Here is an 18,383-nt window from a genome sequence, read left to right as displayed (position 1 = left end):
TTCCCCCTCTTCACCACTGTACATATGAGAAACACCTGAAAAGATTTATCTTCTGTAACCTAGGCTGCACGGATATATATAGGATTTCCCCTTCATATAGACATATTACATTTTTCTTAGGGAGCGCAGACCCCCCCCCCCCCAGCTGCACTGGAGGGGGCATGTATACCTGGCACTGGGGGATATCTGGCACTGGGGGGGCATGTATACCTGGCACTGGGGGATATCTGGCACTGGGGGGGCATGTATACCTGGCACTGGGAGCATATCTGGCACTGGGGGGGGGGCATGTATACCTGGCACTGGGAGCATATCTGGCACTGGGGGGGACTTGTGTACCTGGCACTGGGGGATATCTGGCACTGGGGGCATATCTGGCACTGGAAGGACATGTGTATCTGGCACTGGGGGCATATCTGGCACTGGAAGGACATGTGTATCTGGCACTGGGGGCATATCTGGCACTAGGGACATATCTGGCACTGGAAGGACATGTGTATCTGGCACTGGGGGGACATGTGTATCTAGCACTGGGGGGACATGTGTATCTGGCACTGGGGGGACATGTGTATCTGGCACTGGTGGGACATGTGTATCTGGCACTGGGGGGACATGTGTATCTGGCACTGGGGGGACATGTGTATCTAGCACTGTGGCATATCTGGCAATGGGGGCATACTTGTGTATCTGGCACTGGGGGCATTTCTGTATCTGGCACTGGGGGCATATCTGGCACTGTGGGGGGCATTTGTGTATCTGGCACTGGGGGGCAATGTATATCTGACACAGTGGGGGCATCTGTGTATCTGGCACTGTGAGGCAATGTGTATCTGGCACTCTGGGGACATTTGTGTATCTGGCACTCTGGGGGCATTTGTGTATCTGGCACTGTGAAGCAATGTGTATCTGGCACTGTGAGGCATTGTGTATCTGGCACTCTGGGGGCATTTGTGTATCTGGCACTGTGAGGTAATGTGTATCTGGCACTGTGGGGCAATGTATGTCTGTCACTGTGGGGCAATGTATATCTGGCACTGTAGGGCAACGTGTATCTGGCACTATTGGGGTCATACGCGTATCTGCCCCTCCCCCCATATGTGTATCACGCCCCCATTTTCATTGGCCACGCCCCATGTGGCATTTGGCAGTACCCGTAAGACATTTTTTCTACTTGCACCACTGCTTAAAGTGACCAGCTGACCGCAGTACAACCGACTGCCGGAACTCACTGTGTGACATACTTGCCTACCTGACCTTCTCCATGAGGGAGAAAATGCTCTGTTCCTGGACTTTCCCAGTAATGAATGATTGCCATCACCTGTGGTGAAACACCTTTCTTATCAATTAACTAGCTCACCACAGGTGATGGCAATCATACATTACCAGGAAAGTCCAGGAACAGAGCATTTTCTCCCTCATGGAGAGGGTCAGGTAGGCAAGTATGCTGTGTGGACAGCAAAGGGCAGGCATGTCCAAACTGTGGCCCTCCAGCTGTTGAGAAACTACACATCCCAGCATGCCCTGACACAGCTTTAGCATTCTCTGACAGCAAAGCTGTGTCAGGGCATTCTGGGATATGTAGTTTCACAACAGTTGGAGGGCCGCAGTTTGGACATGCCTGGCATAGGGGCTTGCGGTGAGGTAGAGGGCGTGTGCACAATGCAGGAGGGAGCCGAGCCCCTTCGGATTGTGATTCTACCGGTACCCTGTGGCCGCGGGTGGCACCGCCTCCTTGGCCAACGCCCCTGGCAAGTGCCATCGTGGTCAATAGGTAGATACGCCTCTGAAAATATATGACATTAATGTGAGTTTACAGCCATAAGGGTTTACTTGCATAAATATTGTTTTGAATCAATTAATCTAAAATTAGTGATATTTTCAAGTATATATATATGAAAAAGTGAGCAATTAACTAATTGCAAAATAAATCAGCAATTAATGTTGGTGTCATAGTAACTTCTTTTTTGTTGTATTTTCCCAAAGTGACGTTGATATGTACCCTAGATAATGCATTTTTTTCCAGGCTTGACAGATATATTTTAAGGCTGAAAACATAGTAGAGCAGAGTGCAGGACATGCAGGAGCACTACGTATATGAAAGCACAGTGATAGGCACCATTATTAGAAGCTGGTATGATGTAACCAATATTACCTAAGACATTAGACATGGCACTGCACTTCCTGTTACTAATGATAGATGTGCCCAAGACATAGCAAGCACAACGTGTTCCCTACCGGCTAAATCTGAGCAGCTGATCTGATCTATTGGATGAACCACTACAACAACATCACTCCAGTATAAGCTGGAAATGCAGAATACAGTATGTAGGCCTAGGCCAATTCAGCACAACTCCTAACTTCCCGATATGAGGGTGACTGTTCCAATGTGAGACACCCTTTCAGGACTTGTATGCCAATCCCAGGATACTTGGATCCTTGTACCCTACTAGTATGTGCCATGAGCACTAGCCACTGGTGTGTGTGGCACTTAAATTGTTTTAAAGGTTGGGAAGGAGATCCAGAGATGAGCAAACACTGACCCAAATTACGAAAATTCAGACACAATTGAGACAACACCAGACCCAACCCAGTCAATACTGGGCACCCCGACATTCCGCAAAACACCCTTATTGTCATTAATTTTTTATTTATTATTGTTTATATGCTGCGACCATATGTTGTAGTGTTGTACAGAGATAATGTAACCATTCACATTAGTTGCCCCCATTGGAATTTAGAGTCTAAGGGAGCTATTTACTAAGCCTTGGAGAGAGATAAAGTGGACTGAGATAAAGTACCAACCAAAAAGCTCCTAACTGCCATGTTACAGGCAGTGTTTGAAAAATGACAGGAGCTGATTGGCTGGTATTTTATCTCCAACCACTTTATCTCTCTCCAAGGCTTAGTAAATAGACCCTCTGTTCTCTACCACACAGACATACCCCCTCCACACACACACAGTGGCGGTTTGGGATGGAAAGCCAGCCCGGGAACTTTATGGAAGCAGCCCTAATTAGGGTGTGGTGTGATGAGAGGGTGGCGGGATCTCTCCTCCATAGGGCCTGATTGTATGCAATTGCGGCCTTCCTTGTGTCGTTTGCTGCAGTTGTGTCTGAGACCAGGGGACGGATTGGGAACTAAAAGTGGCCCTGTCAAATTTTGTAGAAGTGGCCCAACATGGACAGCACCAGGGGTATAACATACCGTGTCGCCATGGCAGCATCACTGGATAGCAGAGTTACTGTACTGCAGAGGTGCAATAACAGAATGACTGGGGACAATGTAGTGTACTGAGTGTGGTGGGTTTCCTGTCATGTGGGGATGGGGACACATGATAATACACAAAATAGGCCCCTCAGGCACATCGGCCTACCATGAATCATCCTGGTGAGCCTTATGGCCAATCCACCATGTAGCTTAGGGTCCATTTTGTCAGCAGCCTGGCCATTTACTTTTCTAGTTTTCGAACTGCGCTACTCAGCCTACCACACATCATCTATCCTTGTGTATCCATGCCTATTTCCCTATAGATTGTAAGCCTGCGAGCAGGGCCTTCCTACCTCTATGTCTGTCTGTTTTTACCCAGTTTTGTTCTATTATTGTTGTTCTAATTGTAAAGCGCAACGGAATATGCTGCGCTATATCAGAACTGTTAATAAATAAATAATAAATCTTTTATAATGAAGCAATAACCACTTCTCTGCAGGTGTCTGGGAATCAGGACTAACCTGCCTATATTTGGATATTTGGGAAGTATGAATAATCATGCAGTGAGGTGAGGCAGAGCCTTTCCTGTCACACTCCAGTATACGCCAGAGTTTTGACTATAAAAGCTACATGAAAAATACAAAGAATATATTACAAATATCTTTTCTGTTTTATTCTGATCATTTGCACGTATCTGATCAAAACTCACCAAATATCCAGCAGTATATACTGCTGCCCCTGTATATAATGCCTACATGTATATACTGCTGCACCTGTGTATAATGTCCACATGTATATACTGCTGCACCTGTGTATAATGCCCACATGTATATACTGCTGCACCTGTGTATAATGCCTACATGTATATACTGCTGCACCTGTGTATAATGCCCACATGTGTATACTGCTGCACTTGTGTATAATGCCCACATGTATATACTGCTGCACCTGTGTATAATGCCCACATGTATATACTGCTGCACCTGTGTATAATGCCCACATGTATATACTGCTGCACCCGTGTATAATGCCTACATGTATGTACTGCTGCACCTGTGTATAATGCCCACATGTGTATACTGCTGCACTTGTGTATAATGCCCACATGTATATACTGCTGCACCTGTGTATAATGCCCACATGTATGTACTGCTGCATCTGTGTATAATGCCCACATGTATATACTGCTGCACCTGTGTATAATGCCTACATGTATGTACTGCTGCACCTGTGTATAATGCCCACATGTATATACTGCTGCACCTGTGTATAATGCCTACATGTATATACTGCTGCACCTGTGTATAATGCCTACATGTATATACTGCTGCACCTGTGTATAATGCCCACATGTATATACTGCTGCACCTGTGTATAATGCCCACATGTATATACTGCTGCACCTGTGTATAATGCCTACATGTATATACTGCTGCACCTGTGTATAATGCCTACATGTAGATACTGCTGCACCTGTGTATAATGCCCACATGTGTATACTGCTGCACCTGTGTATAATGCCCACATGTATATACTGCTGCACCTGTGTATAATGACCACATGTGTATACTGCTGCACCTGTGTATAATGCCTACATGTATATACTGCTGCACCTGTGTATAATGCCTACATGTATATACTGCTGCACCTGTGTATAATGCCTACATGTATATACTGCTGCACCTGTGTATAATGCCTACATGTATATACTGCTGCACCTGTGTATAATGCCCACATGTATATACTGCTGCACCTGTGTATAACGCCTACATGTATATACTGCTGCACCTGTGTATAATGCCCACATGTATATACTGCTGCACCTGTGTATAATGCCCACATGTATATACTGCTGCACCTGTGTATAATGCCTACATGTATATACTGCTGCACCTGTGTATAATGCCCACATGTATATACTGCTGCTTTTATAGGGTAACACCAGGTTTTGCAACAATATATGCTCCTTCAGTTGCAAGTGGAGAAGCACTCAGTTTGTGTACAACACGACAATTCCCTGTTGTTGCATACTGATGATCGGGATGCCGTTGTCGGTGTACTGACGGCCGGCATCCCAATCGTCGGTAACTCATACTGATCCCATAAATACATTTAAAGGGGAGTTTAAAGCAGTACAATGTTCTGGAGTTCTCTGCAGACCCATCTAGTAATATGCAAGCAATTTATGCAAAGAGCAAAGGGGACAGCTGCAGAATTAGGGGAACTTCATCTCTAAGGGACCCTACACACTTAAAGATTTAACTGAAAGATATGAACGCTCTCGTTCATTAATTTACGAGATACCGTTCATATCTTTCAGTGTGTAGGCACCAATGATGAACGATGCTTCACTCCCCCCGTCACCTCCCCCCCCGCTATTCCTAATTGTAGTCCATGTGGATCGTAAAGTATGAAAAAGTCCAAAAATTGATTTAAAAAAAAAAACTAATGTCAACCTTTTGACATGTCAACCTAATGTGCATGTCGACCTAATGCCCATGTTGGCCTTCAATGGTCGACCTAATGACTGTCAACCTCAAGGCAGGTTTTATGCATACGCTGGGTACATAGCTTAGTAGGGCACAGCATAGAGGAGGGCGCCCTGACTCAGCTGCACTAGTGACATGCGTAAAACCCGGCACTGGTAATCATTCCTGTGCAGTGCCTGCCCGGAGACTCTCCGAGCAGGCAGTGGTGAGGTGCCACTGCGCCGTGTACGCCAGCGCACCCCACTACAATACTGTGAAGAAACGCCAAAGAAACTACTGTTCCCAGAAGCCCTTGCTGCTGGTGGTGGTTTACTTTGAAATTCTTCACAGTTTTGTTGTCTGTGCTATAGGGCGGCACGGCGCTGAGGCTCTAACAACATGCCGGGGGAGCAAGAGATCGGGAAGAGCACAGGAGCAGAGCAAGCGCAGCCCCAGCTGAAGGACTCTGCATGGGAGGGGCTTGCTTCAGCGGTGCCTGATCACAGAGTACCCGTCACCGGAGGTGACAACGCAGACGCATAGGATCCAACGGGGACCAGAAGAGACCCTTCCCCTTCTCATTTGGTGGTGACATCCCCAGGATTCCTGGTGAGGACGGCGGGAGTGGCTGCAGGACCTATCAGGACAGCCGGCTGAGGACCCATTAGAACCTGTGGAGAGAGAGATGTGAGCAGCGCTGTGGCAGGACTGGAGGTGACTATGGCACCGGGGTTCCAGGGAGTTCCCATGTCCTGAGCTGGAGGAGTTTCCTATCCCACCTGTGCCAGCCATAGCGGACCTCTGCAATGCCTACTACTGCCGGCAGGACGCGGACCTCCAGCTGAGGCAGAGAGTGCAGCCCGGGCGGTGCTGGAAACTGTGGAGCCCAGGACGGAGGTGGCAGAAGAGCCACATCAAAGAGGTAAGATCCTGCCCGCTATCCCCAGCCTTCCCACTGTGCATTCTGCATGTTGGGGACACGGGTAGTGGGCTGGTAGGCTCCCCTGTTGGGGCTGTTGCCCATTGGCAGGCTAGCTATGTAGGGTAGGGTAGCGTCTAGATCCCCTTGATGAAGAGGACCTTAACACACAACCCCTACACCACAGCCTGCTCTGCAAGTCTCCAGGCAGGGGGCATAAGGTGATACGTTCTTCATTAATGTGTGAGGGCCACTAGAATAGTGGGCATAACGTGTACGGGGCAATAGAACAGTGGGCATAACATATAAGGGGCACTACAACTGGGCTTACCCCATGCGACCACTCTCCCTTCATTTATTCAGTACGCGCAAAAGTACTATGTAGGGGGGGAAGGGGAGGGGGCCGAAGCATTTATCTGCTTACCAAAAAAATTTGACTTGGGCCGGCCCTGGGCGACCTAAGTTGTGTCGACCTAACGACCGTATCCCGTTTAATGCAGTTGCAAAGTTCATTGTACGCCTGTTTATGCTAGTTGCATATTTTGAGATGTAAAACAACCCCATCAGCTATATATGTGCAGAACTTAAGGAGTACAGATCCTTAATTGCAGGATAACGGCTAGAACAGAATACACTTATAGTCATCTTTGCAGTCATTAGTTAATTTTATTCACACTTGTAAGTTAATATTAACAGCATATTCAGGCTTTGCCACTTCAATGCTTCCAAATGTTTAATTGCCCTGTAAAGCGTGGGTTTGAAATTAAATTGTGGTTAGTTTCCCCGAATCCTTGCACCGTTTTGGCACGCTACCAGTATTCCTTGGTGTAATAACGGCATGATATGGAAATACAGACGTAATACAGTGAGACAAATACTAAGGATCATAATGTACAAAACTGATAAGACAGGAGGACTAAGCAATGAAATTAGAGCAAAGTTCAATTATTTAACCCTTTCTACGCAAATGTTAAATACTATGATGGCATTGTCACTAATGAGTAAAATTAATAAAGATTATTACAAATGTTGACTGTAGTGCAAGAACATAATTACAGCTGTTATAAAATTAAAACTATTCAACCTCATCCTTGAAAAAAGACTGAGGGGAGTATCCAATTACCTGTGATATTGTGCCGTGGGTGTGAAAAACAGGTGTTTTCGCGCTTTTTTATCACCCTATCCAAACAGCCATTTTTTTGTGCAAATGCATAGGTCCAGTTAAAAGCTTCGGGCCTATGTATTTTTGCGGCACTTATCTCAGGTTTTGGGGGCACTTAGCATGGATTATGCTTCACGTGCCTTAATAATCCCCAATAAGTGCTGACATCGGGGGAGGAGTGTGCCGCATCGGGGCTAATTGGATAGGTCGACAGGTCAAAAGGTCGACATGAGGTTTTTTTTCGTGTCATTTTTTCTGTACAGTGACCGGGAACCCCAATTAGTGCACCGTGTCCCATCGCATGGCAAGGTGCCGTGCTGCGCTCGGCACAGGTTACTATTCCCATTCGTAGTCTGTGTGCATCGTTAAGTATAAAAAAGTTCAAAATATATATATATGAAAAACTCATGTCGGCCTTTTGACCTGTCGACCTAGAACATGTTAACCTAGAGACCCTGTTGACCTAGTTACTGTCGACCAATAGTGGTCGTCCTAGTTGCTGTCGACCTAGAGACCGGATACCTGCACTACCGCTGGCGCTATATAGCAGTGCAGCTAAAATGGCAGATCCAGCGAGGGGGATGATCAGGATCTCCCTTCCCAGTAACACTTATCCCCTACACACTACCGATGACCCACTACGCCATTAATATCCCAATCCACCATGATTATGTTAAAAGATTAATCCAATCACAATTAATATTGCTGTTTCCCACCACATTACATTAATTGATTTACCCCCACCACACCAATAAATGAATAGTAAGTCCCCCAGCCCATTAAATTAAGAGGATTCCTTCTCCACCACTTTCTCCCCTCCTCTTCTTCAATAAAATGCTACCTGACTGGTCCAGCTGGCCACCTGAGAGTTCTGAAGGAGTCTGTGTACCTAGTAAGGGTGATAACGAGCTGTGTGGTGGCCGGTAGCTTTTGAAGTTATTTTAGTTCAACTGCACTGCGGCAGACAGAATTGTATATAATAAAGTCGTATCCTTCCGGCCTGACTGCAGCATCTGTGGCACCCCCTCTGGTTATACAGTAGCGCCAAATAGTAGCGCCGGGCCAGGGTTAAGGGATGCAAAGATTAAGACATATGCAAAAACTTTATTTGTGAATATTTCTGTGTAAGCCCAGAAAAGTTCATCCTTATTGCTGAATAACACAGCGATTTGGAGTGTCTTCACATGGTATCATGCCTCACATCATGAGATGTGGGCTCTGAAAAGAGCTAATGCGTGGCCATATCTGAAAAAATGTGTAAACATAGCCCATAGGCTAGTATGGCTTGGTGAATGGGGCAAAGACCGCCATAGGGGCTGCTTTTGTGATACTTAACAGGGGGAGTGCACAGATGTCTCCAATGTCTAATGTGATAGCCGCTTGGTAAATGCCCCAATACTTAAAAATGTGTCAACCTGCCATTTTTTAGTAACATAAATAGTCCCTTACAATGTATGAGAGAACAGATGTGTGCTTAATGTATGAAGGTTTCAAATGGCAGACGCAGGATTTCTGGAGGGGGGTTGTTTCCAAATGTTTGATTTTAGAGTGACTGTCGCCAGCCTATGAAGAATGCATAATTAGCATGTAACAAGCTATATGCCCGAAACACAATGCAGTCTATGTAATACAGTATGTCAGACATATGCCGGCCCAATCAGGGGCGTATTAGCAGAGGAGGAGATCCATGAGCAGCCTCCTCCTCTCTAGTCGGCAGTGAGGTAAAGTCTGAGCTCTAGGGGAACATACTCCTATTGCGCATGCACAGAACTCTGGGGAAATGGAACGGCAGCCATTTTTCCAGAGATTTCCTTACTGTGCATGCACAAAATGCCAGGAAAATGGCCCCATGACATTTTCCCAGTGATTTGTGGAGAGGTTCTGCTGCTATTGGGGGACTGCGGATAGGTGAGTATAGTAAAAATGGGTGCAGGATGTGCGGTGTGGACTCAGGGGCCCATGTGCAGATTCTCTCTGAAGTGCGATAATTGACCACTGACACACACAGAAGAACTTATATAAAAATCTGCTGCCATTTGGCATGTGCACAGCTCCATTCCACCCTTTATACTGCATGTAGTGGCCACTGGCCAGGCTGTGGGGAACGGGGGTTTCTGGGCATCTGGAAACCCTCCTTGCGTGTGCCTTTGGTTTCTCACTAAATTCAATTCATAAACCAAACACACTGAAACACTAGTTTGCCTTAGAGCAATTTAGTGCACGTTAACTGTATCGGCTTTACCAACATGAAGTTATAAATGCAACGCTGAAAATGCTTTAAATTGCATTATTACCATGTCTGCACGCTTTGCAAGATTTAGCAGCGTCCCTATTCTCATAATCTCATTGTCGATATTATGATTGTTCAACACACAAACCGAACCCAAAGATCTAATTTACATATGTATTATCAATGTGTGCACATCATTATTGAAATAATTGCATCTCCTATATATTTGCCCAAGTCTGTTACTCTGTGCCCGTAACGCTGGGCGGAGTCACAGTGGTGGGCGGTGTCACAGAGCCCGCCCACCCAGGGCCGGATCTTGCCCTTGTGGCGACCCGGGCAAAAATGGGGGTGTGGCTTCATATGGGGGCGTGGTCAGTTACGCCCCCATTTGTGCCCCCTGTAGCGCAGCTGGAAAAAAAAATAAGAATAAATAAAAGTATACTTACAATCCCCGCTCCTGATTCCAGACCTCCTCCTCCGCCGGCGCCGCTCTTCTCCTGGACTCGGATTGTTGTCTGTCCTCGGATCTATGGGAGAGACGTCATTACGTCTCTCCCATAGCACAGCATAGACACTAGAGGTCAATTATGACCCCTAGTGTCTCTGCCACTGTGCTGTGCGGTGCGCGATGACATCATCGCGCACCGCACAGCAAAGGTCCTCTCCATGAAGGGAAACTAGACGCTTCGTCTAGTTTCCCTTCATGGAGAGGACCTTTGCTGTGCGGTGCGCGATGACGTCATCGCGCACCGCACAGCACAGTCCTCTCCATGAAGGGAAACTAGACGCTTAGCGTCTGGTTCCCTTCAAAGCGGGGGACCAGCGGCGGGCACAGCGGGGGGCACTGCAGAGGGCACAGTGGCGGATCTTGCCATGGTGCGGCGCCTTCCGGAGGGCGCCGGCGCCCTCCGGAAGGCGGCACCCCGGGCAAAAGTACTGCTTGCCCGTGGCAAGATCCGGTACTGCGCCCACCACATGTGCAGCAAGTCTCTGCTCCTGCTGCCTGTCCATGTCACACCCCTTCCCCTCCCCCCCCAGCAAATCTGACTAACCAGCCACGGCGCGCCGAACAACAACAACTGCTGCCCCCGGCATACACATTAGGAGGGACGGGTGGCGCAGGAGAAGGCTCTCATAGCCCTCCCTGCCCCGCGTACACAGACCCGCCACCTCCTCCGCACACATCCAGCTGTCAGGAGCCGAGTGCTGCAGTGACGTCATCTCCTGCAGCACTCTCCTCCGGTCACACAGCCGGCACACACACTCTGCAGTCTCCGGGGGCTGTCAGCATCTACAGGCAAGCTGGAAACACCCCCGGAGCGAGAGAGAAAAGACCTGCGAGGCCACGCCCCATTTTACTCTAGGCCACGCCCCCATTTCGCCGTGGGAGGGAGGGAGGGGCTGGGGGAGGAAAAGTCATAGTACAGACTGCTCTCCCACACCTGGTGACGCCTCTGGATACTGAACTATTTCACAGCCTGCAGCAGCCACCCACAGCCCCAACGGTGAGTCCCTCCGGCCATCCTAGCCACTGTATCTATGTCTGGTCACCACTTTACACAACTCCACCCCCTCCACTACTTCCCCCCCTTTCTTCATCAGCTTCCTCACTGGGACCTTCCCTACCGCCCCGTGTCTCTGTATCCCCTCCCTACCGCCCCGCGTCTCTCTATCCCCTCCCAACCGCCCCGCGTCTCTTTCCCCTACCTACTGCCCCGCGTCTCTCTATCCCCTCCCAACCGCCCCGCGTCTCTTTCCCCTCCCTACCGCCCGCGTCTCTCTATCTCCTCCCAACCGCCCCATGTCTCTCTGTCCCCTCCCTACCGCCCGCGTCTCTCTGTCCCCTCCCTACCGCCCCGCGTCTCTGTCCCCTCCCTACCGCCCCGCGTCTCCCTGTCCCCGTCCTACCGGCCGCGTCTCTTTGTCCCCTCCCTACCGCCCCGCGTCTCTCTATCCCCTCCCAACCGCCCCGTGTCTCTCTGTACCCTCCCTACCGCCCGCATCTCTCTGTCCCCTCCCTACCGCCCCGCGTCTCTCTGTCCCCTCCCTACCGCCCGCGTCTCTGTATCCCCTCCCTACCGCCCCGCCTCTACCACCCCGCATCTCTCTGTCCCCTCCCTACCGCCCCACATCTTTGTATCCACTCCCTACCGCCCGCGTCTCTCTGTCCCCTCCCTACCGCCCTGCGTCTCTCTGTCCCCTCCCTACCGCCCGCGTCTCTGTATCCCCTCCCTACCGCCCCGCCTCTACCACCCCGCATCTCTCTGTCCCCTCCCTACCGCCCCACATCTCTGTATCCACTCCCTACCGCCCGCGTCTCTCTGTCCCCTCCCTACCGCCCTGCGTCTCTCTGTCCCATCCCTACCGCCCCGTGTTTCTCTGTCCCCTCCCTATCGCCCCACGTCTTTGTATCCACTCCCTACCACCCTGCGTCGCTCTATCCCCTCCCTAACGCCCCGCGTCTCTCTTTCCCCTCCCTACCGCCCCGCGTCTCTTTCCCCTCCCTACCGCCCCGCGTCGCTGTATCCCCTCCCTAAGGCCCCATGTCTCTGTATCCCCTCCTCCCTACGCCTCTGTATCCCCACCTTACCGCCCCGCTTCTCTCTATCCCCTCCCTACCGCCCTGCGTTTCTCTATCCCCTCCCTACCACCCGTGTCTCTCTATCCCCTCCCTACCGCCCGCATCTCTGTATCCCCTCCCTACCGCCCCGTGTTTCTGTATCCCCTCCCTACCGCCCTGCGTCTCTGTATCCCCTCCCTACCGCCCTGCGTCTCTGTATCCTCTACCTACCCCTCTGTGTCCCATACACGCTCCATACCACCGGCTCCTTGATATCTCCCTGACAAACCCTCACCAGGAGGACAGGAGCCATAACCCCCTGCGGTGCCCCCCATAGTTACCGGTACATTGGTGATGCTCCGCTCTGCCGCCTCCTCCCTATCCCTCACACAGCAAGCGCAGGGCGCAAGCCCAGCACCGAGCACATGACCGTGCTGTCCATGCCCATTGGCCCTGGGAGTAGCACCAGCCTGCGCACCCTCCTCCTACTGCACCTGAGGGGGGCGAGCACATAGCGCATGCAGAGGGGACTGGTGCACCTGCGGCCGCATGGAGACATTGCGTGCGCAACATGTCCGCGTTGCTACACCTGAAGGATGGTACGGTGTAGAGAGAGGACACAGCTGCCTCTGTTCCGCATTGTACCAGCACTCCCCTCTGTGTCTAATGACACCGTATACCTCTTCATGCGGGTATGTCTATATCACATACATCCTTATCCGTGTCCTATATATTGTTACACATACAATCACATAGTTATAGGTCCTGCACCCACCCCCCACCTGCATCCACCTCCCCCTCCACCCGCAGCATCTACATACTCCCTGCCTCATCCCCCCCCCCCCCCGCACCTGCTACATTCTGTACATCGTGCCCTGCAGGCACCGTTAACGCCGTCGCAAGGGCCTACACCCCCTTTACCATCTCAAGCCCTTTCGTCGTGCAATATTTGACCACTGACAAACCTAGGAATGCAGGTAATACTCATACAAATATTGAACCCCAGCAAGGCGTGCAGGGGTTAAGGGGGCGTAGCCCCTTTCGACGGTGTGAAGAGCGCCCGTAGGGCGCGCTGAATCGCCTAGTTTAACATATAAAACGTGTAGATCATCAGGCTTTCAGCATAGAGCAAAATCCTAATTCTGTGTGGTGCAATTGTCAAATAACTATTAGCATTGCTACAATCCAGTTTTACTGCGTCATATAAATAATATTAAATGTGCTTTCTCCCTGCACAATACAACAGTGTATTATACAACAAAACATATGGCTAAAATATGCAGCATTGTACTACACTGCCTTTTCTAGGTGACAAAATCACAGCACTACACACTCAGCCGGCTGCCTGAGTGCCTGATGCAATCTCCTCTCAGCTTGCTCTATGGTCTGAAACCAGCTCAGGCAGTTGCATCATACCAGCAGCGGGGAGGGGAAGGTTAATCTCTCCACATGACAGATAGGTGCCGCGGCCAATCGGCTGGCAGGAGGGCGGGGCGCTGGGCGGAGAGCCGCGCTGGGATTGGCTAGAGCCCCGGCAGTGCCCCCTGGCTGGGTGTAGCTGCAGAATAAGTTGTGTCCATATATGTGACAGCTGCTGCTTGCATCAGTACCACTCTCTGTCACCCTGTAGCCGGCACTGTAATGCCCAGCAGCCCAAGCAGCACCATGGAGGAGCACAGCAAGTCCCTCTGGATATTTGGCTATGGCTCCCTGGTGTGGAGACCAGATTTTGAATTTACTTCTAGTAAAGTTGGCTTTGTCCCTGGTTACAGCCGCAAATTCTGGCAGGGGGACAGCTTCCATAGAGGCAGCCCGCAAATGGTGAGTATTTATCATACCTGTCGCCTTATGTATTCTGTATGGGGGCTGAGGCTGGTAGAGCAGGCAGGTATTATTCTAGTGTGCTTTTATTACATGTCACCTGCCCAGGTGTTTAAGGGGAACGTTATATTTGTTCCTTTGCCTTCTCCCAACTTTACTATCTATCTATCTAGATAGATAGATAGATAGATAGATCTATATATAGATCTATAGATCTTATTTTATATATATATATATATATATATATATATATATATATATATTATTATGATGATGATGATGATGTAAGTGCCTTCTTTGGGCTATTTAATAGGATAATTATCATTATTTGTAGCCAGTATTAGTCGATCTTTAATGATAGGGGTGAGAAAAGTGCATGTTACAGAATGAAATGGCATTGTATGATACATATAATGTAATACAGTATACAGCTTTCTCACTAGATACCCATTCTCTGTCTTTTCAGCCTGGGCGAGTGGTCACCCTACAAGAGGATTATCAGGTGAGTTGAATTCTGTGATTAGCTTTTAAAATAAACTTCCATATATTTCCAAACAGCGATGTCTTATTGCTGCCTTACAAGACTGCACATGCTTATAATAGCCTATATAGGGTCCCATGCTTATAATAACCTATATAGGGGCCCGAGGATCTGTGCAGATGCTTCATTTATAGAGACGCTCTGTACTCACGTGCTTGCACTGTGTTGGGTCCATTAAATGTAGCTGAAATATATATTACCAAAGAGAAAATGTACATCCATAGCTTAATATAAACCACCAATGTTTATGTAATTGCTCAGGTTGTTTCTTCTCTTAGAAACACACTAACAGACTTATTGATAATTGACAATTGCTATGTTTTATTGCAGGAATGCACGTGGGGCGTGGCCTATGAAGTCCGCGGGGAGCAGATTGAATCGTCACTCCAATATTTAAATGTAAGAGAGTCTGTCCTGGGAGGCTACGTAAACAAACTGGTGAAGTTCTACCCTCAAGATGAAGGGGAGGATGGAGCGGTACTGGCCCTGGTATATATTGCTACTCCTCAAAATCCTGGCTACCTGGGACCAGCCACCGAGGAGGACATTGCAGCTCAAATAATAGTATCAAGCGGCCGAGCAGGCCACAATATAGAGTACCTCCTGCGCCTTGCAGACTTTATGCATAATTACTGTCCAGAAGCTGAAGATAAACATCTGTTCTCCATAGAGGAGGCTCTGATAGCCATCTTACCCTGCCTTTACAGCACAGATGACCCCTTGACTGTGTTCTGCTAAAAATGATTTTACTCCATGCATTCTTTGATGTTGGCATGACATTTCTCTACGGTTATCAAGTCTTCAAGTTTCCAGACACCTCATGGATAGTTCTTGTCTGAAACCCAGATGTTTGACCCCTTGATGTTATCTCCACTACCTAACAGATCCGGAAAGTGTCCAGTACTCCCAAACTGTTACTACAAATCACCACACCTAATGTAACCAAAGCACTTTTACTGTATATGTGTTTGTCCTGGAGAGCTGGCCCCTTCGGAAGCGCATACTTTACCCGCCCACCTCTGGGTTAATTTAGGGGTCTATTTACTAAGCCTTAGATCGAGATAAAGTGCATGGAGGTAAAGTACCAGTCAATCAGCTCCTAACTGTCATTTTTCAAACACAGGGGCAGATGTATTAACCTGGAGATGTCATAAGGTAGTGATAAACCAGTGATAAATGCAAGGTGATACACGCATCAGCCAATCAGATCCTAACTGTTAATTTACACATTGGAGCTGATTGGCTGGTGCGTGTATTACCTTGCATTTATCAGTGGTTTATCACTTCCTTATGCCTTCTCCGGGTTAATACATCTGCCCCACAGCTTGTAACATGGCAGTTTGGAGCTGACTGGCTGGTACTTTATATCCATCCAAGTCTTAGTAAATAGACCCCTTAATCACTTATTACTGGGTTTACGTTTGTGATGAGTGTCTTAGAAGTCACAAACAAGCCAGAACTAGACAAATCTAGTCCTAAGTTGATTGTTTTACAAAGTGTTAATTGTTTCTCTGACATATAACTGCCAACTAAACACTCGCACTGCCCTTATCCTTAAAACCTGGACTGTTAAGTTACCTTAAGGAGCGAATTTGGGAAATACAGTTTTAGATGATGAAGCCTTGGCACAATCGTCACCCAGATATTAAGTGTCAAAATGTAAACCTGCCATCTATGTTACAAACAGATCAAAATGCCTCTCATAGTATACAAATAATTGTATACTGTACTGTATAAATGAAACTGGTGATATTGCTGTATTAATGGCTAGCACGTTATAAAAGTACTGTGACCATTGGCATATGACTGCATTATGGCTTAAAAGAACACTACAACCTTTATTAGTGTATAAGACAAGAAGTAGCATATTTTGTTATATACTGAAGACAATAGCAGTATTACTTATCTAGATAATTGCCTCTGGAAGTGTTATCACTCTGCACTGAAGCCATTAGATGTCAAGAACTCTGTTTAAGACTATTTCTATAAAGGATGAATACTCAAGTTTTGCTGCTAAGAATCTATCTACCTTAAATATGGGCAGATGGAATTCTCTTTTTTTTTTTTTTTTGTATTTAATAGCGTAATAAGATGATTTATAGCCTATGTGTAATTGGGAATGTGCAATAATGCAGTGGAGTAATGTTCTGTAAACTCTCTGGATGCCAGGAACAAGCATTAGAAACTGTGTAGCACTACTTGGTTGTAGTTTAATTTGCAGTAACAGATGAAAAGTTGAATTGATACTGTATATACTAAAGCCAAACATCTAAATATTGCAGTTAGAATTCTCTACGGTTACTCAAGTGCCTGGAGCATTAAGTCTTTAAAAAAAACATCCAAGTATTATTGCATTCACTGTTACATTCCAAGGCTAATATATAGCGTGCGAGGTGCAGGAGGCTGTTTAGGAATTTCTACGAGTCTGTCTATACATTTAAAGTGGCAATCATTTACCAGGCAAAACCAGGTCGGTTTTGCGCTGTAAATGATTGCCACTTTAAAAACACGGACAGACTTGCATAAATTCCTGAACAGCCTCTTGCACCTCGCGGGCATTACATATTGCACCGTGTCTTGTATTACTATGCAAGACTATTAGTCATTGCGCCATATAGTGCGGGATCTTATGAGACTAGTGAACATAGAGGTGCTTCCTGACAGTTCCTGGCTCTGTGGAAACTTACTCCATTGCTACAGTTGTCAATATTTGGAACATATACGTGACACTGTTCCTTAATGTATTCCAACTGGATGTTCTGTGTACTGTATCTGTTTTTTTTATACACTTCATCAATAATAAATAGAATTATATTAAATTAAACAGCTCTGAATGTCTTTAGAAAAAAACGTATGTACATATAAGGTCTAAAAATGTGACCAGTAAAATGTGTGCAAGTTAGCATAGTAAAATACTGCTGTGGAATGCATGCTGTAACTTTACATACAACCAGCATAATGGCTAGAGCAGTAATATGGCATCATGTAGCAGATCACCCACACCATACCAGCTTGATGGTAATACTGCTTTCACACTGCATAAGCCGCGTCGCACCCGGGATTTGTAGATAGTTTCAGAAGACCACTTTCAGACAGGTGGCCTGACCCCGGCTTATCGCCGGGTTGGTGACATCACCGCCGACGCGTCCGGAGGCGGCGCTTGGAGCTGAGATGATCTCTAAGCGCCGCCTCTTCCTATGGTGTGAATGGGTCCCGTGTCGCATCGACCTGGCTTACCGGTTCACACCGCACCGCGAGCTCGGTTGAACCCGTGCTCAACCCTGCTCGCTACCCGAGTTGAAATACCAGATTATTTCAACTGGCCATTTTCAGACTGCACCGCAACCCGGGTTATTGCGTATCCATGTGCAGTAACCTGGGATATAGTTGGCAGTCAGAAATCGGTATAAGAAAGATGACTTCTAATAAGGTGGTGATGACTGATTATGATCTCACAGCCAAATACTCAGCCTAG

The 18,383-nt window shown here is 47.7% G+C and overlaps 1 protein-coding gene across 1 annotated transcript; it reads left to right on the top strand.

Annotated features, from left to right (window-relative positions):
• The first annotated feature begins 14,132 nt into the window (after positions 1 to 14,132).
• Positions 14,133 to 17,732, top strand: CHAC1 (ChaC glutathione specific gamma-glutamylcyclotransferase 1). The gene is made up of 3 exons (XM_063947354.1): positions 14,133 to 14,367; positions 14,834 to 14,869; positions 15,239 to 17,732. Exons 1-3 carry the CDS (start codon positions 14,188 to 14,190, stop codon positions 15,644 to 15,646), a joined length of 624 nt encoding a protein of 207 aa, XP_063803424.1. The 5' UTR covers positions 14,133 to 14,187; the 3' UTR covers positions 15,647 to 17,732.
• The last annotated feature ends 651 nt before the right edge of the window (positions 17,733 to 18,383 follow it).

This window comes from Pseudophryne corroboree, chromosome 12 (assembly GCF_028390025.1).
Source record: "Pseudophryne corroboree isolate aPseCor3 chromosome 12, aPseCor3.hap2, whole genome shotgun sequence".
Lineage (NCBI taxonomy): Eukaryota > Metazoa > Chordata > Amphibia > Anura > Myobatrachidae > Pseudophryne > Pseudophryne corroboree.
This window is presented reverse-complemented; position numbering and strand designations above follow the sequence as displayed.

Excerpts from the sequence above, each read along its gene's own strand:
- CHAC1 (XM_063947354.1), top strand. The coding sequence starts at position 14,188 with ATGCCCAGCAGCCCAAGCAGCACCATGGAGGAGCACAGCAAGTCCCTC. Across the intron at positions 14,368-14,833 it reads ATAGAGGCAGCCCGCAAATG|CCTGGGCGAGTGGTCACCCT; the intron begins GTGAGTATTTAT and ends CTGTCTTTTCAG. Across the intron at positions 14,870-15,238 it reads CCCTACAAGAGGATTATCAG|GAATGCACGTGGGGCGTGGC; the intron begins GTGAGTTGAATT and ends GTTTTATTGCAG.